Below are 23,842 nucleotides of genomic sequence, written 5' to 3' on the forward strand. Positions count from 1 at the left end.
ACAGGTTTTACCCTCTACAGTTCCCTCTAGTGCCATGAATGTTATTTCCGCCGGCCGCGGTGGTCTCGCGGTTAAGGCGCTCAGTCCGGAACCGTGCGACTGCTGCGGTCGCAGGTTCGAATCCTGCCTCGGGCATGGATGTGTGTGATGTCCTTAGGTTAGTTAGGTTTAAGTAGTTCTAAGTTCTAGGGGACTGATGACCAAAGATGTTAAGTCCCATAGTGCTCAGAGCCATTTGAACCAATGTTATTTCCTGATGCTTTAACAGATGTCCTATCATCCCGCCCCTTCTTTTTGTTAGTGTTTTACATAAATACCTTTCCTCTCCGATTCAGCGCAGAACCTTCTCATTTCTTAACTTTCAGACCACCTAATTTTCAACACCCGTCTGTAGTACCATATCTCAAATGCTTCGATTGCCCTCTGATCCTATTTTCCTACAGTCTGTGTTTCACAACCATACAAGACTGTGATCCAAACGTTCATTCTCAGATATTTCCTCCTCAGATTAAGACCTATGTTTGATACTGGTAGACCTCTTGGCCAGGAATTCCCTTTCTGCCGATGATAGTCTGCTTTTTAAGTCGTCCTTGCTACGGCTGTCACGAGTTATTTTGCTGCCTCGCGTACCTTTGTCTGCTTCGTGAACACCCACCCTCGTGTTAAGATTCTCGCTTTTCTCATTTCTGCTGCACCTTATTACTTTCGTCTTTCTTCGATTTACTCTCAATGCATAATCTGTACTCATTAGACTGTTCATTCCATTCAGCAGATCCTACGATTCTTCTTCACTTTCACTGAGGATAGAAATCTCATCAGCGGATCCTATCATTGATATTATTTCATGTTGAATTTTAATTCCCCTCTCGAACCTTTCTTTTATTTCCACCATTGCTTCTTCAACGTATAGATTAAATAGTATGAGCGAAAGTTTACATCCCTGTCTTACACCCTTTTTAATCCGAGCACTTCGTTCTCGGTCTCCCACTCTCATTATCTCCTCTCGGCTTTTGTACATGTTGTACATTACTCGTCTTCTGCTATACCTCATCCCCATTTTTCTCAGAATTTCGAACATGTTGCACAATCTGACATTGTCGAAAGCTTTTTCTAGTTCGACAAACCCTATGACGGTAGCAGACAGTAGTTGTGTTATAAATAGAGCGAAGGAGGCATTAGCAATATGGGTAAATAAGAGGTACACAATGGCAGTCGAACATAGCTGACAGTGACAGAACAGTACTAGAAAATAATAGCTGGAGTGCCGAGAGGTGGGTTGAAGTACAAACAGAAGAAGATAGAGAAAGTGGAAGTGGGTGGGAGCCAGTGATACCGAGAGACAGAATATATGACAGTGACAACGAATAAGAGAAAGAGATAGTGACAGCGAGGAGAGACGGCAGCTGTAGGAAGGAAGGAATGAGATATTAGCAGTAAAAGAGAGCAGGAGAGAGACAGCGACAGTGGGAGGAGGCTGTAAGAGGACAGAACGAAGAGGTCTGTGATTGTGACACGGGAAACAATAACAGAGAGACACAGAGGGATAATGATAGTGAGTTGGGCCTAATGAGTGAGGGAGAAAGGTAAACTGGTAGTGGCTGGTTATTAACGACTAAGAGCGATGGACTACTGATTGTGAGTGAGTTACAGTTAGGGGGAGCTCGTGTGAGTGATGGACTAGTTGCATCTTACAAAGAGCGCGAATATGTTCGCGTGTCAAAATTTCTGGGAAAATTTCCAACGGTGCCGAGGAAGGTAGAATGAGGCAGCTGGTACCCCACTTTTCATTCAGAGTCTTTTAAATGAAGGGGAACATATTCACATTTTTTTGTGTTCCGATAGAAGCATTTATTCGCCGGTATCGATGCGTTCGTCTCGACTCGACCTACACCACCGCGGTACGTCGGAAACAGTTGTCGTTTACACCTTGTAGATGTAGATGGTGACTCCCGTTGCTGTACAGATGTCGTAATTACTGCAAATCTTTGTTTCGAGCGGTTACACGAAAGTGCGGAAATGTCTGTCGTTGCTGTGATTCGTACGTGTTTGTGTGCAATAGGTAGCAGCGTGGGCGACGCCGAGGAAGAGGTGGAGGTGTACAGCGCGCTCGACTACAAGGACTACCGCGGGGACTCCCCTTGCGTGAGCGAGCAGGACCTGGCGCGGCTGAGCGCCATCGACCAGGTCGCGCTGGAGAAGCTGCAGGAGCTGGACCGGCTGACGTCGAAGCTGCAGAGAGACTCGCGGGACCTGCGCGAGCTGCAGGACCGCCTGCTGCTGGACACGCCGGCCGGGTCGGCGCTCGCCGAGGAGAAGGCCGCCGCCGCCGCGGCCGCCGCCGCCGCCGGCGACACCAGCGTCATCGACCAGCAGCTACGCCAGATCTACGTGGACGCCGACCTGGACGGCTGGAGCTGCCTGTCCGATCTGGGCAAGTCGCGCTCCAGCTCGCGCCTCTCCACCGACAGCGGCACCACCGACCCGGAGGTGGCAGCCGCGCTGCGCTCGGCCGGCGGCGGCGCCGGCGCCGCCTCCGCGGCCGCCCCCGCGACCTCGCCGCGGGCCTCGCCCCGGCCGCACCGCCGCCTCTACTCGGACGTGGCGCCGCCGCGGTACGACTACGACAAGCTGCCGTCGCCGGCAGGCAGCCTGCGCACGCGGCAGGACGGCTACGTGGGCGGGCCGACGCCGCCGCCTCCCCCTCCGCCGCCGGCGCCGTCGGGCCAGCGCGGCCAGCTGGACCTGGACCTGTCGGCGACGCCCAGCCCGTCGCCTTCGAGCCCGCCACCGCCAGCGCCGCCGGACCACTTCCCTCTGCCCGGCCAAGACACCCTATCTTCCGCCGCGTCTTCGAGACCGCCTCCACCCGGGAGCCCGGCGCCGTTCGCGGCTCCCAAATCTGCGTCAATTACTTCTCTCTCTTCCGAGCTGCTGCAGCAGCAGCAGCAGCAGGGTAGGCTCAGTCCGAGGACGCCGCACTCCCCGAAGTCGCCGCGAATGTCTCCAAAAAATGTGCTCAAGTTGTCTTCGTCCTCGTCGTCGGCCGCGCAAGCGATGGTAGCGGCTGCGGCAGCGTCGGCGACGAGTAACATATGTACCGCCAAATCGGATTCTGGGCTGTCGTCTATGAGCGGTTGGTCGAGTGTCGAAAAGTCACCCGGGTCGCCCAAGAGCTCGTCCAACAAGACCCCGCCTTCCTCGTACGCGACGGCGGCGGAAGCGCTGATGCTGGGGAAGGCGGACGCATTCCCGCAGCCGGGCGACGTTAGCCCCCGTCCGCACACCAGTTCCTACGGCGACTTCCTGTACCGCAGCGAGCAGCCGGCCATATACTCCGTAGCGGGCAGCAACCGCCAACAACAGGCCTACACTTCGGTCTACACTAGCGGTACGGCGAGTTACAAGCCTACCGTAGGGGGATTCCCCGACCTCGTCGAACCGTGCAACAACAACGAACAAAACAATCTAGTCGGCGGCTACCGCAGCTACCGAGACGACCTTCAACAGCAGCAAACTAATTACCGTTACAACGACCGAGGAAGCAGCAGTGACCGCAAATATCAGCAGCAGCACCAGCCGGTGTACCGGTACTACCCCGACAACGAGACGCCGAGCTCTTACCGCTACATGGCCGAGCCACGAGGGCAGCCACCCACCAGGAGTCTGTCGACGAGCGTATACCCCACTACGTCTGCTCCCGTCGGTCAGCAGTATCCTAGCAAAAAGTCCCTCCAGCGCGGCCATTCGACGGGCTCTGTTCCCAGCCAGGGTGTTTCCAATATGGAGGGCTACAAGACGGCCATGTACAGGACTATGTTCCCCACCGGCAATATAACTGACGCTCTTTCTTATTATCCCACAAGCAATCGCTACGACAATAATGTAATGATGCAGCAGCAGCAACTGCAGCAAATACAAGGCGGTAACTATGCCCAGCAGTGGACACCACTGGATCAACAACAGAGTATCGGTGTTTCAGGAATGACTATGAAACGTGACCACACGTCTAGTTCGATTAGGTCCGTCGAGACGACGCAGCAGCAACAGCAGGATCACGCATATATGATAGCACAGTATGACCCGAGACGGCAGCAGGACGCTATATCGGATAGACGAGAAGATTACGGTGGTCCACGCGAGTACACCTGGAGCCAGCGGTCAGATTTAGAGCTAGATCTACGCAATAGGAACCTTCCCGAGCACCACCACCTCATACAAGACGGTCAAGAGTACTTCGATCCGAGCAGTGTGATAGTGTCCCAGTCTGGTTACATCTCCATAGCAGCCGATATCAAAGATCCAACCTACGCAGTGGAGGAGCGGTCGAGCAAGAGGGGAAAGCTGAAATCTGCCATGAGCTCAGTCAGCAGCTGGCTGCCAGACTTGCACCTGTCTAGCAAGCGACACCGCTCCCATTCACTGCCGGCTGGCGTGCGCCGCGAAGATCTGACGATGGGAGGCAAGGCGACCAGTCGCACAAACGCCGCCTCCAAACAACAGTACGTCAGCACGCTGCCCCGCAAAAAGAAGAAGAACCCTCTGGTTTCTACGGTCTCGGGCATCTTGCAGAAGGCCAAACGTAAGGGCGGCAGTGGTGCCCACTCACTGTCAGACCCGGAACAGTCGGAAACGGAGTGGAGCGGACGAACCAGCGTCGTATCCGACAGCGAGGATAGTGTGTTCTCCGATGCTGCAACGCCAGAACACGGTCCTGTATTCGTCAAAGTGCAACGACAACAGCAACAACAACAACAACAGCAGCAGCAGCAGCAGCAGCAGCAGCAGCAGCAACAACAACAACAACAGCAGCAGCAGCAACAACAACAACAACAACAGCAACAGCAACATCAGCAGTACCTGCAGGAGCAGGCGATACTAATTCAACAACAGCAACAGCAACTTATGGACCAGGAACAGCTGTCCCTCCAGCAACAGCAGCAGCTACTGCAGAAGCAACAGCAGCAGATCGAGAAGCAACAGCAACAAATCGACAAACAGCAACAGCAGATCGAGAAGCAGCAGCTACAGTTGAAAATAGAAGAGTCCAACTTGGCGGCTGCGCAGCCGGAACCCAAAGCGGAGATACCGAAAAGCAGCAGCAAGCCGATCGACCTGGCCGAGTCGGCGTCGCTGTTCGCGACGGTGGGCGACGTGAAGCGCAGTTCGGTGCCGACGCAGCCGGCGACCAGCCCGGAGGACGGCGCGCCACCGCCCGCCGACAAGATCCACCTGCCGCCAGGGGCCATCGGAGGCGCGTCGCGCGAGTTTGCCGTGTCGCGGGCGCTCGGCAAGTACCGCCAGAGGCAGTCCTCCACCGTGTCCGAGGACCAGGACGCTGTCGGCACGGGTGCCAACAAGATGGCCGACGACAGCCAGTCGCAGGTTTGTGGTTACCGGCACACTTATTTACTTCCCCAAAGTCGCACAGTTTCAGAAAACATCATGGCACAATTGAGCTGAAGATACTTTTCGTTTCACTGCAGTGACATCTCGCTCCTCCGCCCCCCCCTCCCTATCTCTCTCTCTGTCCCTCCGCCTCCCCACCCACCCACCCATTCGTGGCGGAGGTTTTGAAAAGTCACTCCAGGTCAAATAAACAAATTCCTCAGCCTTTGCTTGCCTGTCCATGATCTTTTGTTCATTAGCTACACAACATTCGGTGACATTTTTAATGGCGAATACTCACAGAGTATTGGTGCTACCAAATCTGATATAAATGTCCACAGAGGTTCACGAAACTCTGCCGAAAAACATCTTATTGATGCATCTGGATTACTCGACACGAAAAGTTCCACCGTGGCACAGCCTGGAGGACAATTGGCATACTGCCAAGATAAACATCCTCATATCATGAGCATCACCGACTGTACTAATCATCATAATTTCAAAAATAGCAGTTTCGACTTTTAGCTTGTTTTCATATGTTCAGGTTGAAGAAAACACAGCGGCTGTCAACATCAGGGAAAAAAAATGAGACGTGTATGAGCTAATATTTCTCATGTCTTGTCCCATACACTATCCGTATATAACTGTTGGAAAAAATCTCTGAGCACGGTGTACGTTACTGACGTGTGTAGAAACCATCATTAAATTCCACGAGATTTATTTCCATCTCTTATATACTGGTGATGTATGTGACGAATGCTGACATGAGCCATATAGGCGAACACAGATTTTACTTAAGTTAGAAACTGATGTTTGCAGCCCACTAACTAGCTGAAAATGACTTAAACCTGAAAACTGTAATTGAGGACATTATAATAAATAGTATAGTCGTTGGCGAACATGATCTCATTTAAATATTCTGGTTCGCAGCCATGGAAGGAATGAAAAATGTACCGTTTGCAGTGAAACTGGCTGCTTATTGAGATTTATTGGTGTCAGAATTTCTGCTACCAGTAAGAACCTTTGACTATTAAAGGACGTAGCACTTGATGTAGCAATTCTTATCACGAATATGTCACGCTGCCCTCTTAAACATTTTTTAAGTCGACATTAAGAGTGTAGTGTGGATATTAATCCGATAGGAATTGTTACACAGAGTGCTACGTCCTTTTTATATTGATGACGAAGACTGCTTTCTTATTGTGCATATGAGTATGTAAATATGGATGATGCGAGGACAGTATCGTATCTAAAGGTAAGATTATGCACTGACGCAATTCATAGTGAGCACTTGAGCATGGCACAACAGGCTGAAACTGATATGGTGAATAAATATATTTAAAGAGTGTCTAGGCAGAAAATGGCGTAATTTCTAAGTACTACAGGTCTGTGGTCGCAAGTAAAAACCATATTAACATATAAGTTCCTCCAGTCTTCCAGTTACACTTTCATGTGGGGTGTAGCAAACTATTAGATCCTAGCAGTGCGTCTCTGAATTGTTTCGGCGTCTGTTGTCATGCCTGCTTAACAAGAACACCAAACACCCTAATATTTCAAAATTCGACGTATTATCATCTTGTGCACTATCTGATCAAAAGAATCCCCGAGAAACATTAGTGAGTACTACCATGGTGTGTGTACACGCATCGCCATTATGAAGGCTTAAACTGTGCTGGACAATCTTTCAACGAGGTGTCTGAACTACAGTCCATTCTTCCCTCAGAACTGAATCCAGGGAAGGTATGGTGCTGAACGCTGGGGTGTGGAACCAAGTCGACGTTCTGAGTCCTACAGGTGTTCCATTGGGCTCAGGTCGGCTCTCTGTTGAGGCCAACCCATTTCGGGAGTGTTACTGTCCACAAACCATTACCTTACAGACGCAGCCTTACGCCAGGGTGCATTGTCAGCGTCACGGCGCTGTCACTCTACTGTACGCAGTACACAGTGCTACAAAACGTGTTCACATCCTTCTGCATTTAGCGTTTTCTTGAGCGCAGTAAGGGAATCGTAACCTAATCACGACTCCCCCTCCCCCCCATCATCTCTGTTTCACTGTTGACAAGCATTCACCAAATCCAAACCCTCCCTTGGGGCACAGCATGATTCACCAATACAAATCACTCGTTTCTAGTGTTCCACTGCCCATTGGCGTCAGACTCGAGTGTCGGTTAGCAGTGACTACAGGGCTTAACGCACTGTGCTGCTGCCCTGCCTGTCACATATGAGACAGTTGGTCTGTCTGGTGTTGGCTCGGTTTCGGTTCTTCCTTTGCGCTTCTGCAACAAAGTCACATCACCCACAGATGTATACGGCAGCTGTAGAAGAGCTCAAATTGAATTGCTCCTGTTTCTTTTCATAGAAGGAAATTTGGTACAATGGTAACACTGATATAAAATTAACTCATCGTTAGCAATAATTAAATGAACCACTCTATTTGGCTCAGTTGTTACTGCTTTTATCTTAATTTGAAACAAAAAGTTTTCAACTAAAACAAAAGATAGAAATAAGAAATTCCAGCGTGTTCTAACGCAAATGGGCATTAGTGAATTTTTCAATAATGGCTCTGAACACTATGGGACTTAACTTCTGAGGTTATCAGTCCCCTAGAACATAGAACTACTTACACCTAACTTAACCTAAGGACATCACACACATCCATGCCCGAGGCAGGATTCGAACCTGCGACCGTAGCGGTCGCGCGGTTCCAGACTGGAGCACTTAGAACCGCTCGGCCACTGCGGCCGGCGAATCTTTCAATATTCAATAATAATTTACATAACCTTAATTAACCATATAAAACTTAAGACCCGAAAAACTTCAGTTGATTTTAAGAAATACTTACACACACATTCGATGTAATTAACATGGAGAAAATTTGATAGTAAGAAATACATTAACCACATCGGTGAAGCACTAAGAAGAGGATTGGCGCCGTGCTGCTTGCAGCCTACCCGCTCGTCCTCCCGTTACTGGGATCCAGCTTAATCAGACAACGAATCACGCGACCTTTTCGGCTTACTACAACACATGAAAAAATAGAGCAAGTTACCAGAACGGTAATCACAGCTCACCATAGATATTGTGGTGTGGTGGAATTGCCGAAGCGAAGTAGACAATAAAATATTACCAGTTTCCTGTACAATTGGCATTAAAAGGTAGGTGAAGCATACCACGAATTCAGAAACTGACTGCTGGAGGTATTGTCATAAAACAGAGAAATACTGGTATCAATTAACTCACTTCCAGCCATCAAATGTATTCTCTGATTTACTCTGTAAGCAAACTAGCATGGAGGAAATAAATGTTAGAGCACGACCAGGGGCATTACAAGAACATCCCGGTGTGAACACAGTCATAATATTTCCCAGAGGCAGGTGCCCACCAAATTCAATTACGGCTGTACAAATCCAGCATGTAACACTTGAGAACACCCTCTTACCAGCGACCATAGATTACCTGTCACGAAACGTACTGCGCACTCAGGAGTGACTTGGGCCCGGAAGTTTCATGTAATCGTCCAAGCAATAGTTTGTCCCACGTTAAGGAAGTGGAGTTGCTAGCCCCACATTTTTGACCAGCCGTGTTTAACTCCACCAACTGCCGTCCGGTGTCCTAAACGAGAAACGGCCAACACTTTCTGCGCAAGCGCAGCTGGTGCTGAGTACCTGCTTCGTGGCACACTCCCGGTATCTACACGGCGACTGGACACAACAAGTATATCGAATACCTCTGATCGTCACTAGAATGAAATCGAGCTGCAACATGCCTCACCCTGCCCCACTTAATCTGGTACCTGGGGCTCGGGGTAATGACGTCCGCGTGTGAAGTCACTGAGCTCCCCTAACCAGCCCACTCTGCTTTTGCTGCTTCCCTGCTGACAACACTTCCTCCCTACTCTCATACTGCTGGGTCCACCTTTCTTCGCATCCAGCAGTCATTTTCGCATTACACTGTGACAAAAGTAGAGGCAAAGCGATACGAACATATATCGATGGCAGCAGCATCCCGTCTACAAGATACAAAAGGACAATGCATTGGCGGAGCTCTCGTTTGTACTCAGCTGATTCGTGTGGAAGGGTTTCCGACGTGATTATGGCCGCGCGACAGGACGTAACAGACTTTGAACGCTGAGCGGAAGTTGGACCCAGACGCATGGGACATTCCATTTCCGAAACTCTTAGGGAATTCAACATTCCGAGATTAATAGTGTCAAGACTGGGCTGAGAATACCAAATTTCGGGTATTACCTCTCACCAAGGTGAAAGTAGTGGCCGATGGCCTTCACTTAACGATCGAGAGCAGCGGCGTTTTCATGGAGTGGTCTCTGCTAACAAACGAGCAATACTGTGGGAAATAAATCCAGAAATCAATGTGAGATATACGATGAATGTATTCGTTAGAATGGTGCGGCGAAAGTTTGCTTCAATGCGCTATTGCAGCAGATGACCGACGCGAATACATTTCCTAATTGCACGATATCGCCTGCAGCACCTCTCCTGGGCTCGTGAGCGTATCGGTTATACCCTAGACAGCCGTCCATAATTAAGAAAGTGTTGCCGGAGCTGGATTTTGTACACGAATTGACATCTCGATTATGTCCCATAATTGTTTGATTGGCTTAATCTTGCCGATCTGGGACCGTAGCCTAGTCAGATGAGCCCCGATTTCAGTTCGTAAGAGTTGATGGCAGAGTTAGAGTGTGACTCAGACCCCGCGAAACCGTGGACCTAAGTGTCAACAAGGCACCGTGCAAGACAGTGGTGGCTCCACAATGCGGTGGTCTGTCTGCACACGGAACTGACTGGCTACGCTGGTCCAACTAAATAGACCATTGACCCGAAATAGTAATGTTCGGCTACTTGGAGTCCCTATTCGTGGACTTCATTTTTATGGATGACAATGCACCACGTCAACAGGCTACACTAGCTCACGATGTGTTTGAGGAACATTCCGGACAATTTTTGCGAATAATTTGGCCACCCAGATCGGCAAGATTAAGCCAATCAAACAATTATGGGACATAATCGAGATGTCAATTCGTGTACAAAATCCAGCTCCGGCAACACTTTCTTAATTATGGACGGCTGTCGAGGCATCGTTGCTCATTACCTCTGCAGAGGCTCCGAACGACGTGTTAAGTTCGTGCCACATCGAGTTGCTGTGCTACACCGGTAAAATGATGTCGGACACGATATTAGGAGGCATCTCGTGACTTTTGTTGCCTCAGTGTATATACGGTTGACTCGATAATTCGGATATTGTATGCCATTTCCTCGATAGACGCACTGCACCCTCCCAGAATTTGATTGGTCTGTCTGTTGTGTTTGTCGGACAGATGTTCTCGGAAGAGGAGGACGAGGAGTTGGAGCAGCAGCAGCATCAGGAGACGGAAGTGGAGCGGAAAGTGAAAGCGATGCAGGAGGGAAACGAGCCAGCCCCGCAGCCGGCCCCCCGGACGGAGCCAGAGTGGCAACAGCAGCCGCCGCAGCCGCAGCCGCCGCAGCCGCAGCAGGCAGCACCCCACCAGCAGCTGCCGGCGTTGCCCTCTGCTGAGGGAAGCCCCTCGCAGTCCGGCGTGCGGGGCGCGACGCCAGGGGGCCCCCCTCCGCAGCCGCGGCAGAGCCTCGAGGTGCCCTGGGGCCGCGACCTGCCGCAGGCGCAGGACGACGACGTGCGCAGCACGCACTCGTGGCGCAGCGCGTCGCGCGTGTCGTCACGCCGCCAGAGCACCGAGGACAGCATAGACAGCGAGGACGAGTGGTACTGCTACGAGCTGCGCAAGCTCGAGGAGCTGGAGCGCCGCGTAGAGACCGGCGTCGCCGGCCGGCGCGACAGCTTCGACCAGCAGGTGACACGGCCGCCCCAGGCCCGCCTCGCACACTCGCAGGCTAGGGTCACCACACTCTAGGAGACACTCTCGCACGTTTCTCACTATCCGCTCGTACTCTCATCTCACAGCTCCGTCACTTCTCACTTCTGGCCTCCTGGGGAGTGTAAAGCTCTGCATATTTCCCACCCGTGCAGGCTTCGCTCTCTGCCGTCGACACCTTTTCCAGCCCACATACTGTTCGTCGACGTGGCCTTGTCGATGTTGTGGTGTTCCGTGCGAATACTTGTTTGATACAGCTTTTAGAGCGAGTGTAGTCAATACGAGTCTCATCATCTTCTGTCCTCCGTGACCGCTCCCCCCCCCCCCCCCCCCAACACCCATTCTTCCCTTTAATACTAAATGACTATAACTTGGTCCATCGAGATGTGTCCGGTCAAAAAGCCCTTCCTTTTGTCACGTTGTACCACAAATTTCTTTCCTCCGCAGTTCGTTTCAGTAATCTCCTCATTATTCGATCTACCTAGTATGATACAGCTCTCCAATCTAGTCTATATTGTGCAAGTCTCTTCATCTCTCCGTAATTACTGCAACATGTATCCTTATGAGCCAGCTTGTTGCAGACAAGCTTTTGTCTTCCTTTACCGTCGTCACTTCTCACACTCCTCTCCAGTACCACACTGGCGTTCCCTGGACGCCTCAGGAAGTTGCTTGCGAACCGGTCACATATTTTAGTCGTGTATTAAATTTCATTTTTCCCCAAATCGGTTTAGCATCTCTTTATTAGTTCTCCGATCTACTCATTTAATCTTGAACAATTATCTGCAGCATCACATTTCAAAAACTTCTACTCTTTTCGTCTCAGCTGTTTATCGTCCGCAAGTCACTACTATACAAGGATCCACTCCACACAAATAACGTCATAAAATCCTTCCTAACACATTTACATTCGATATAACTTCGCACCGTTTAACCGCTTTTTCTAAAGTTACAGCTTGTTAGGCCATAGTACACAACCATTTTCTCATTATCTGGGTAATTTACCCCACATTCCAAAAATAGAATATTACTTCAGCCTTCTTTCCTACAACTATTGTCACTCATACAAGGAGTGAAGACACTGAGTTGACAGAAACCCTCCTTAGTAAAATATGAAACTATATATATTTCAAACAAGAGATCTAAAATATTAACTCACAATATATCATATTATCTCTGAACAAAAACATACTTATTAACCCATCACATGTAGAGTGGATATTTTAAACAAGCTATGTTGCAAACAACATTTCGTCAAACACATTTAAAGAGTACTGCACACATACTGAACACATTGCGTGTCGTTATAAATATTCTTCACTTGGTTCAGTAAATGATTATGTTTACATTAAAAACTGCTGTGACTGGAACCTGTCCCAGGCGTTTTGGTTGCAATGAAAAAATTGTGGTGCAATAGATAACACTTTGTATCCTCATACTATACGAAATTCACACATGTTTCAGCATGTTTCGCATGTCGAAGAAACAAATTTCTGTCCTTTAGTTAACGGCTCGGTGATGCACGTTGCTTATTACTTTGAAGTGAAAATCCTCTACGTCCCTGAAAGCTCCATTTCTTGTTTTCTTCTTACATGAGAATCTTCTGATTCGAATACCACTGTCCTAAGCAATGATTCTTGTCTTTTGGTAGTACTTTATTCATTCAGTTCTCTGTTGCATCGAAGGCAACACGTGGGAATAAATAACCCACTGTTTCATTCACCACCCTCTGTTAGTAACATCTTCAGTTATATTTCGTTTTATTCTCCTGTCATTTAAGTCCAAGTAGTATCCTAAGGCATTTAGGATGTTCACTACCATCTATAATTCACTGCCAGATTACGGCCACTGTGTTTTCTCATACATGTACTGTGTTAACACGCTAATTAAGCAGACAGCCACATAACAAGTCTGCCAATTACTTGCTGTGAGATGCAAGCGACTAATGAAATCCTCAAACCTGGGGGAAAAGAATATTGTGCTTCTGGCAATCAGTCGCTTTAATTTATGCTTATTTCTGGTGCTTCTTACACAGGGATGAGTTTTTGTCTTTTTTTTTAAAGTGCTTCTTCAAGTAGGCGGCTTTATTTTAAGATTCAGAATTATATCTTGACTGTAAGTCTTCTCTGTCTGTCAGTAATTTGTGAATATCTCTAATCTTTGTGGAAGCGCACAGTAACGAGAAATATACACAGACACACAGAAATTTGCACGCACACATACGCACGCGTGTACCACACACACACACACACACACACACACACACACACAGATGAGCATAAGCTGACATTGGCAGGAAGGATGTGGAGGAGGGGCTAAGAGCGCCACTGAAATTTCTGTTTTCTGCGGGCGGCCATGTCAGGTGCTTCTCGAGCCGGAGCCACCGTCGTTCGAGCCGGGCGAGGACATCAAGGAGCAGATGTCCTTCGTCCTGCAGGAGCTGCGGCTCAAGACGCGCCTCGTGGAGGCAGACGAGCAACCTCGCAGGGTCAGAGCCTCCGACCTATGGGGACCCGAAGAAGAGGACCAAGCCGAGGTGCCGCCCACAGGGGCAGCTACAGTCCCGGCCGATGAGAGGCGCCGCTCCTCCGACGAAGAGTCTTCGTCGGGGGAGACGAGTGGCCCCGATAGCCCCGACGAGGACGACATGCTGTACGACGAAATGAGGGAGGCGGAGCGCGGCCCTGTGTCTGTACAGGAGCACGAGGGGCCGACGGCGGCCGACCGAGACCGCGAGCAGCTGGAGGGCGATTCTGCCGCCACCCCAGCGGCGATGGCGCCGCCTCCAGCAGCGGCTGACGGCGCGGAGGAGGTGGCCGCGGTGGCGGCAGCGGGGGCGGCGGCTGCGGGGGCGGGAGGTCCCGGCAGCAAGTGGAAGCTGCTGAAGGCGCTCAAGGAGCGCAAGGCGGAGGAGAAGATACACGAAGCGGCCGCCGCGGCGACCCCGGGCGCCAGCACGTGCGCCAGCACGGCCGCTTCTGTAAGTAGGTTGGGGCCGAGCGCGGTCGGCATTGCTGCCGCCCAGCGCTTGTGAAGTGGCCCTTTTCGTCACGGACCTTCCACAAACAGCCCGTGGATGCCTCACCACCGGGGTTGGGAGCTAGAGCTTTGGGTCTGTCTCTTTTGCAAATAACAGGCCAGATAAAAATGCATCGCAGTACAAGTCCTTGACATCCAAAACTGGGTTACTGTTCGCATTTGGTATGATTTCGTGGTCACTCCTCTTGTGCCATCGCAAGCAGTTCTCCACCAAAGCTGTTCAATCTTACAAAGCTCTTTCCGTGAGAAGGACTGTGGGCCAGATCATAATTTCCAATGTTTCATTACGATACAGTAGCCAAACTACGTAAACAGATACGTTGTTGGTGGCTAGCACGGTATTAATATGTCGTTGCACACTGAGCAGTGGAGTTCAAAACATTTGCATTTAACGAAATTCCTAGTGTACTCGCATATATTTTACGTAAAACTTTGTAACACTGTATTGGCGTTGTTAGTACATAATGTATATGTTATTGTCATGTCTAGGTAAATGTTTTCTGTGTATTGATGTTCTTTCTGTCTGCCGCCGGCAGCCAGGAAGTTTGAGCCCGTGTACAGTGCTTGCACCCTGAATGTGGAAATCGTGCGACGTACTAAGACGCTGTGGTTTGTTAAGAGGCGTAGTTATATAAACGGTTCTGTAACACGGTAAACATAGGCCTAATGCAGTAGACATTTGAGATGACTGTTGCTTTCAAGTGCATGTGGAGAATGTAAGAGAATCTGAACAATTGCAGGACTCCACAGAGGGTCGCGAAGCAACAGCGGAGCCCACACTGGAAATAGCAGAGGTTCCCAAAGATCATCATGGTACTCAGGGGGGTTTCGATACGACCGAAGGGGTAAATATTTAAGTCTTACTGCGCTCTTGCCTATAGTGCAGAACATTAGCCTCGCTAGGAAAAACGCAAGCACCAGTGACGTAGAATTGCTTTTAGTACCTTGTATTAGATCGTAGAAAGACTCTTCCAGAGCTCGCTAACAAAATAACATCCTAATTTTTTAGTTTAAAAGAGTAAAATGGGTAATGCTACCGGACAACCGAGAAGCTCTGGCCTGGAAAGACATGGCTTTTTAGATCGTAATACAGTTTTACCTCGACGGCTATGTAAATCGTGACAGACGCTGCTGAAAGCCGTCCGTGTACCACTAGGATCGGTTATTAGAAGTGATGTTTGAAAGATGTAAATGCGTCATTTTTGGAAACATGGCAACATAGTTCGCCAAGTCACTAATGAATTTTAATTGCCAGCTTCTGAAGAAGACGCGAGATACAAGCAAATACCTTGAAACACGCAGTTTCAAGGGAAAGTGAAATGATGGTCACCGTTATTCCTCATGATGCTCAATATGTCCATTTAATGGGGAATTCAGGGAAACATATCTATAAAGAATAAAACATAACTTATTATTTGTGATAGAAATGCTTCCGTTCTTCTAGGCGTCACTGTACGTGAATAATTTACTCATGTCTTCTAAAAAAATCAATGAACTGTGATGTTATACATATCTCACTAATATCCGCAGGTGCTTCCTGCTATCCTCATGTCTCTAGTACTAATAATATTATATGTGATATAGTAAAACACCGTTTCTTATGTATTTCAATATTAGCACAGACTGTCCACAAGTTTCAGTATTTTACGTACCCTACAGACTTGTTGATTCTTTTTTGTACCGACTTTGGAGAGAGAGAATAACAGACGGCATTTTCTGAGGGAACTACGTAAAAGGACAGAGGCTAGGTGTCGTGAGTAGTGCACGCAGCCGCTAGCTGGTGCTCGCCACCACACCACGGTGCCGTTCCCACAGAGTGGGCGGCAGAACACCAGTTGGAATCAAGATACGAGTTTGCTCCGTGGGTTTGTACATAGCTGTGCCGCTAGGTGCAAAACACTCTTGTCTTCCTCGACAACAGCGCTGAGTAGAAAGAACTCACTCTTCGCAGTTGCCACGCTATTAAACGTCGCGCGTTCCTGAGAGCTCTGTCCCCGCTTTTAGCCGTAATGTCAATAAAGAGTAATGTAGTGAAATACAGATTGCTTCCATCAGTGTTTTTTACGTTAATATTGACATCGAATGCGGTCGAATAGTCGCACACCATGTATACGGGAATTAAACTCCGAATTTCAAAAGCTTCGTACACAGACCTTTGCGTCTTAGTGTCGTATTTTACTGAGGATGTACAAAACGGTGAGTCGTACAAATGTTCTAATACAAAAATTAGTATCTTATTTGATGAAATAGATCCCATATGCAAATAGAGATGCTCTAAGCAGAGCCAGTGTTCTTAAAAAATGCATTCATTTGTTTCATGCTTCGCTATTTATTGATGGTGCTCTGTCAAGTTGTGCAAATTTTTTACTGCAGTGTTCTATTTTTAGACTTAAGTTTTTGAGAGTTTCGTGTGCCTAATACAGATGTTTAGCTTATAGTGCAACGTACCTGGTTATATAGCCGAACTAATGCTGTAAAATGTTTCCTTTGTTAATTTAATGATTATGCCAAGACAGTTTAACCACTGTAAACGTTGTTTCAGATCTGCACAGGAGACGAAGGGAGATTCACATAGGAAAACAAAGCCAATTAATGTAGCCTTATAAAGTTAATAACAATGTATCCATGTGTGCTAGTCATTCTCAAAACAACGATCTTGTAGTGTTACATAGCATGAATGTAATAAATGGGAGTAGAATGTAGCATGCTTGATTAAGTAGAACCTGTAGGACATAATATTTGGTGTTTTAAAAGTAAGTCACAGTATGCTTTCATTTCAATTTTCACAATGTGTCTAAATATAGGAATGGTAAATTTGCACAACCCCTCGACAGAAAAATATTAAACTTTTTTCATATGCAGTGCTACCTGAGACTTCTTTTTCTGCTTAAATATGACGTCTACAGCTCAGGAGAGAACAGGCATAATTCTTTACTTATCTCGTGTTCGAATTGAACTGGGTGAATGGAACCAGCCCTTGTTTCATAAGTAGCTCGGAGTTTATACAAAACGATACTTAACCGTCGCCACGCCTCTTTAATACGTAACTTCCAAAAACAAGGTTGTCACCTACGCACATATTTGGCGCTATTCGTACTTGAACAACATAGTTGAGTACAAGAAAATTTTCGTAATCTCTTACTCATTTTTAAAGTCACGGACGTAGTTCATTACACTTTTACACGGTGGTTAAGCTGAAAGTAAACACTTTTTTTCATTAAACGTAATTATTTCAATCTCATGGTGCCACTGAGAGTTTTGGAACGTGGCGTCAAATTGAGCGAAAAAACGTTCAAGTCCCCTCCAGTGGCTTTTTACTGTTAATAAAAAAGCTCAAAGTAGGCAGTTTCAAATCGTTTTATATAAATATTCCGCGCAAAGGAATAGCAGTGAGATAACAAGTTTATCAGTAGGTTGTGATTTTTCTAAGGTTTTTATTATGAGTAGCGTTGCCGTACATTGAAGCAATTTATCAGGGTAAGGATTTGCTTTCTATAAACTTCCAATGATGACTTACTTCCTTAAATTATAAGTCCTTACATGAAACCGTCTCTTTAAACCATGTTTTCCACAGGAACTGTTCGTGTTGTGTCTATACATTCCTTCCATTATAGAGCAATGCGCTGTAATGTCAGTATGTTTGTTACCATCTCAGGAAACTGAATTATTAGACAGTATGCTAATAATACTACTTGATATACGCTTCTTGTAACTTACATGTACACCTCTACTACTCAGTACTGTTTATAATAGAAAACTAGTTTTAGATTATTTTGTACAAGTTTTATAACTGTATGTGTGTATTTTCTTGGCGGCAATTTGTATAGTATACATATCAAGGCAAGACATTGTATTGGTTGCTCAAACAACTGCTTATAACTAGCTGCTATAGAACTGTTGTCTGTGTCATTTTGATGTCTGTTGTGTGTAAGTGGCCAGTGTGACGGAGATCTCAGGGACTAAGACACTTGCGGAAATTCGACGGCTGACTCAAAGCCTGGCACGAAATCAATTGTTGTTTTAAATAATCGTCTTTCTCTAAGCGTATCCGTCACACGGTCACATGTCGTTCTCAAAATATTTATGTATATGTCAATAACGTTACTAATATATTCGTTTTTGTCCCTTTCCCTTTCCTTCCACCCCTAGAATGGAGCGGGAGTTGGCAGTGAAAGTGGCGGTCGAGGAAATGGGTAAGTTGACTGAGCTACCTTCATTTATTTTATTTTCTATTTCCTTTCTCTCAGTTTCCGATAAGAAGGGAAGCATTACAATGCAAAAGTAAAGTAGTGTAGTTGCCTAAAACAAGTTGCGTTCTTGTTAAGGAAAAATTACTGATATCGCAATATCGAAATAATCACTGTATCAGATGTTACGCCGTGAGTAATTTCGCAAGTTATTTAGACCGTATAACGTTGCTCAGAGTCTAATAAGAACGCTTCTCTCCTAGAACGAATAGAACAGGACGTAACATTTCTTCAGGTCTGTGAAAGAGTGTCCGAAACACAGGAAGATCTAAGGGAAAAGCTTTCGAGAAGCATACAAACCTCTTGTCAGTTCTTAACAAAAACACACACACACACACACACACACACACACACACACACACACACACACACACACACACAGAGAGAGAGAGAGAGAGAGAGAGAGAGAGAGACGCCTTCTCATCTTTCGGTTACCCTGACCCCCCACGTCTACGGAGTATGTATGCAGACACATCTATCTGTGTACACAAGACACAGTACGGAGGGTACCCTATACCACAACTAGTCATTTACTTTCCTGTTACACTCGCAGCACAGAGCAAGGGAAAAGCGACTCTCTGTATACCTCAGGTCGAGTCCTGATTTCTCTTATCTTAGTGTTCCTCAGGCGAAATGGATGCCGCACGGAATTAGCCGAGCGGTCAGGGGCGCTGCAGTCATGGGCTGTGCGGCTGGTCCCGGCGGAGGTTCGAGTCCTCCCTCGGGCACGGGTGTGTGTATTTGTCCTTAGGATAATTTAGGTAAAGTAGTGTGTTAGCTTATGGACTGATGGCCTTGGCAGTTACGTCCCATAAGATTTCACATACATTTAAATTTTTCGAAATGTACGTTGGCGGCAGTTGGAATCGTTCTGCAGTGATCTTCATGTGCCGATTCTCTATATTTTCTCATAGTGATCCTCTAAAAGAACATCGGCTTCCCTGCAGGAATCCCCATTTGAGTCCCTGATGCATCTCCGTAATACTCGCGTGTTGTTCAAACCTACCGGTAGCAAATATAATGGCCCGCTTCTGCATAGCTTCGTCTCTAATCCTACACTGGGTGAACGTTCTTACATCTGTTCAATACGCTTAATGAAAACCATCGTAGAAAGGAGTGGAGTTTGCTGCCGGATGCTATATAAAACTCATTTCTGTTCATGTTATCTTGTAGTCTACATATTCGAAACATTTCTCCACATTGTTGAAGAGAGTCTATGAAATGAAACACGGAAACTTGTGGTCGAGAAGAGTTGCTATTCTTGACATGTGGACGCTACAGAAGTCGTGAACGCTCCACCGTCATCAGGTAACAAATTCAAGAAAGAGATTATCGATACGAAGGCAGAAGTACTATTACTGCTATGGTGGACGTTTATTTCTACAAGGATCCTAAGAAATATCAAACTGCCGTTTTAGTGGCGTAAGCCAGAGGTAACTGACTTTACAAAATCCAAATTAAAAGATGAGATTTCTCTGTTCCTCTGCTACAACGTGTATTAATTTACCAAATCATTGACTAATGACACTCATAAAATTTCGGAAACCAGGGCTCTTGGCACAGTCTTTCTACCAAATTACATTTAGGCCTAGAGACAGATAGGTCGTGTGATTCGTTTCGTTAAGAGCTGCTACGCTAGCAGCCAACATCGGTACTTCGCTTTAATAAATGACTACGATATTAACTGACATGTCACTTATTACAAGCAGAATAACTATCTTAAGCTTCCTGGTAACTGAAAATTGAGAGCCTGTTGGGGTAATGAACCTGGAACCGTTGCCTTTCGAGGGAAAGTGCTCTGCCGGCTCTACTTATTTATTTACTAAGGAATGGTCTGGTGGGGGCTCAGGGGCAAGAAAAGTGGGCAGGGGTCGGAACCCGAGGCCTGGCCACAGTCTCCACCTCACCGCCACCGAACATGTGGAGCGCAGGAAAATGGGACACACAGGAATCAACAGAAATGGAAGGTTTTGTTGTTTATATATTTCCATGTTTTATTGTAATTTTTACTGTTGTTCCAGGTTCATTACCCCAACAGGCTCTCAATTTTCAATTACCAGGAAGCTTAAGATAGTTATTCTGCTTGTAATAAGTGACATGTCAGTTAATATCGTAGTCATTTATTAAAGCGAAGTACCGATGTTGGTTACTAGCTATCAGCTCTTAACAAAACGAGAACCCGTGGTGTTAGAGTAGCGTCTTTGATTCATAATCAAAACATGTTCGGTCCCGTGTTCGATCCCCGCCACTGCCTAAATTTTGATAAGTAATCAGCATTGGCGGCCGAAGACTTCCGGCATAAGAAGTCAGCCTCATTCTGCCAACGGCCTTGTCAAAGAGGGCGTAGGAGCGGATAGAGGTTCAGGGCACTCTCTTGTCCTAGGGGTGGGAAATTGCCCCTAAAGCCGGAAGAATCAGCAATGATCAACGACATGAGGATGCAGAAGGCAATGGAAACTACTGCATTAAAGACACGTAACGTGTATCCACAGGACATGTGGCCTGTAATTGAAGAAGTGTCATGATGATCTCTCCATTGGCAAAAGATTCCGGAATAGTCCCCCATTCCGGTCTCCGGGAGGCGACTGCCAAGGGGGAGGTTACCATGAGAAAAACATTGAATAATCAACGAAACGTTCTACGAGTCGGGGCGTGGAATGTCAGAAGCTTGAACGTGGTAGGGAAACTAGAAAATCTGAAAAGGGAGATGCAAAGGCTCAATCTAGATATAGTAGCGGTCAGTGAAGTGAAGTGGAAGGAAGACAAGGATTTCTGGTCAGGTGAGTATCGGGTAATATCAACAGCAGCAGAAAATGGTATAACAGGTGTAGGATTCGTTATGAATAGGAAGGTAGGGCAGAGGGTATGTTACTGCGAACAGTTCAGTGACCGGGTTGTTCTAATCAGAATCGACAGCAGACCATCACCGACAACGATTGTTCAGGTATACATGCCGACGTCGCAAGCTGAAGATGAACAGATAGAGAAAGTGTATGAGGATATTGAAAGGGTAATGCAATATGTAAAGGTGGACGATAATTTAATAGTCATGCGCGACTGGAATGCAGTTGTAGGGGAAGGAGTAGAAGAAAACGTTACAGGAGAATGTGGGCTTGGGACAAGGAATGAAAGAGGAGAAAGACTAATTGAGTTCTGTAACAAGTTTCAGCTAGTAATAGCGAATACCCTGTTCAAGAATCACAAGAGGAGGAGGAGGTATACTTGGAAAAGGCCGGGAGATACGGGAAGATTCCAATTACATCATGGTCAGACAGAGATTCCGAAATCAGGTACTGGATTGTATGGCGTACCCAGGAGCAGATATAGACGCAGATCACAATATAGTAGTGATGAAGAGTAGGCTGAGTGGGGGAGCGCGTGCGTGACGTAATGCAAAATGGAGTAATTTGCTTCAGTATCGGCGTCTTCTTCTCCGTAAGTACGACGGCAGTATTCGACGAATGCATGAACGATGTCATACTGGTTGGTCACTTACGGACCATGAGGTGTGACCAGAATGTGATGAGCTCGCAACGATGCCATCGTTCCTCGGACACTGTATGATGCATCGATGGAATTTGCAAACCCTCATGATCGCGGTGCTCCGTCTGTTTTATCACTCCCTGCAATTTGCGGCGCCCAGTGGAATTATCCTCGCCTTAGCAGAGGTAAATTTCTTTATTTTCACACGACCGGTTTCGGACCGTTATAAGCCCATCTTCAGGTATCGAAGCTATGCTGTGAACCCCCGAGCGTCGTGTGTACCAGGCGCAGTTTTCTGCCTTAGTTCTTTCCATTTCAAACTGGTTGTCTAAGATTGGTGGCTGAGTATCCAATCTCGGAGAATCGCATAATAGAAATCGACAGTGTTGCGATGGAAGCCGACCACGTCCTTCCTACATCTCATCAAAATCTTCCAGATCGCTGGTTTGGCGCAATCCATCGACCACGTCTGTATCGAGTGGTAGCAGGGAAGGCATCGTCCGCAGGCTCCCTATGTCTTGGTGAATTGCTGGCGACTAGCCAGGTCACGAAGATAAGAAGTATTTAGTTTCCACGGCGCACGGCTGCACCCTACAAATTGTGGCGGAAGGAGGACGGTGGAGCAGTAATAGCAATGGTCAGAACAGACCAGTGGCCAGCGTTCGTCGCCCCGATCCGCAGATCTAAGATTCTGTGAGACATATATCATGCCTAGACGGCTTGTGGAATGACTGGTAAGAAACATACGGCCAGAATGGTCGCTATGTTGCACTTCCCAGGTATCGTGGAGCAGGAGGGCCCACACCACTGTATGTAGTTCCTGGCATGAAGTATAGTGTGGAACCTGATCTTTTGGGTGCAGAACGCAGTTAAAATCACCTCCTAGGAGGCAGTGTTCGTATCGCCCTAAGAACAAGCGAGTGATGTCCTTAGGATAGAACTGGACCCATTCATGTCGTTGGTCAGTGCCCAAAGGGGCGCAGACAGTAATGAAACGTTTCCCCACGGCAGTGAGTGCCGTGCCGCAAGCTGATGGAAGGAAGGCGACATCGGCGACAGAAATCCCGCCGCGCACAGCTCCATGGCGCAAGGAATCAGAGGCTTGGGCGGTATAGCGATTGATATCTGGGAGACTGGCCAAGTGAACTTCCTGCAGGAGGGCGAAATCAATATCGTAAGCCAGAACATATCCTGCATATGGCGCATTTTCACCGTGGAACGGATGTTGTGGGTGTTGATGGTTGCTATCCGATAACGTGAGGGGTGGACCGCTGACGGGTGGTCCACTCTGACGTCAGTGGAAGGGCGTAGGTGTGGCGTGGAACGCCATCCCGATCGCCCCCCGGGAGTGCTGGGGAGGGTGTGATTAGTGGAGCGGCGTCGACGGCGCAGGATCCCGTAACGGGTCGTGCTCCTCGACTTCCTCGTTGTGCCATGCGGTGGAGATGCGCACGGGTATATCGTCTATTTTTTTCTTCGTGGTGTAATTTCGGCTGTGCTAGGTCCATTAAATACTTCAGCGTCCTCATGGTGCCTTGGGGAGACGGGCGCAGGCACACCGGTGGATGTCACTGCGCTCACATTGTCTCCTTCGCCTAGTGGCGGATTCGGAAGCGTCTTTCGGGTCGACGGCGGCCTCGTCCTCGACCTGCAACGTCTCCTATTGGGCAGAAACGGTGCGGCGCCTTCTCTTGCGACGCTTCGGAGAACGTTGTTTTTCTTATGCAACCTTCCGTTGCCGACGACGCGAAGGGAACCGCGTCGCTCTGGCAAGGCTATCTTCGGGGCGATGAGCGTGTCTATCGTGTCGATAAGCCGGTGT

The 23,842-nt window shown here is 47.7% G+C and overlaps 1 protein-coding gene across 1 annotated transcript in view; it reads left to right on the forward strand.

Annotated features, from left to right (window-relative positions):
• The window catches only part of LOC126305264 (protein unc-13 homolog C-like), a 1,060,877-nt gene that overhangs the window by 456,489 nt on the left and 580,546 nt on the right, over window positions 1-23,842 (forward strand). Inside the window, exons 4-8 of the mRNA XM_049992034.1 lie at window positions 2,060-2,514; window positions 2,629-5,382; window positions 10,721-11,233; window positions 13,614-14,231; window positions 18,440-18,483. Of these exons, the coding sequence (XP_049847991.1) occupies window positions 2,060-2,514; window positions 2,629-5,382; window positions 10,721-11,233; window positions 13,614-14,231; window positions 18,440-18,483 (4,384 nt within the window). The remainder of the gene's footprint in view (window positions 1-2,059; window positions 2,515-2,628; window positions 5,383-10,720; window positions 11,234-13,613; window positions 14,232-18,439; window positions 18,484-23,842) is intronic.

This window comes from Schistocerca gregaria, unplaced genomic scaffold, assembly GCF_023897955.1.
Source record: "Schistocerca gregaria isolate iqSchGreg1 unplaced genomic scaffold, iqSchGreg1.2 ptg000304l, whole genome shotgun sequence".
Lineage (NCBI taxonomy): Eukaryota > Metazoa > Arthropoda > Insecta > Orthoptera > Acrididae > Schistocerca > Schistocerca gregaria.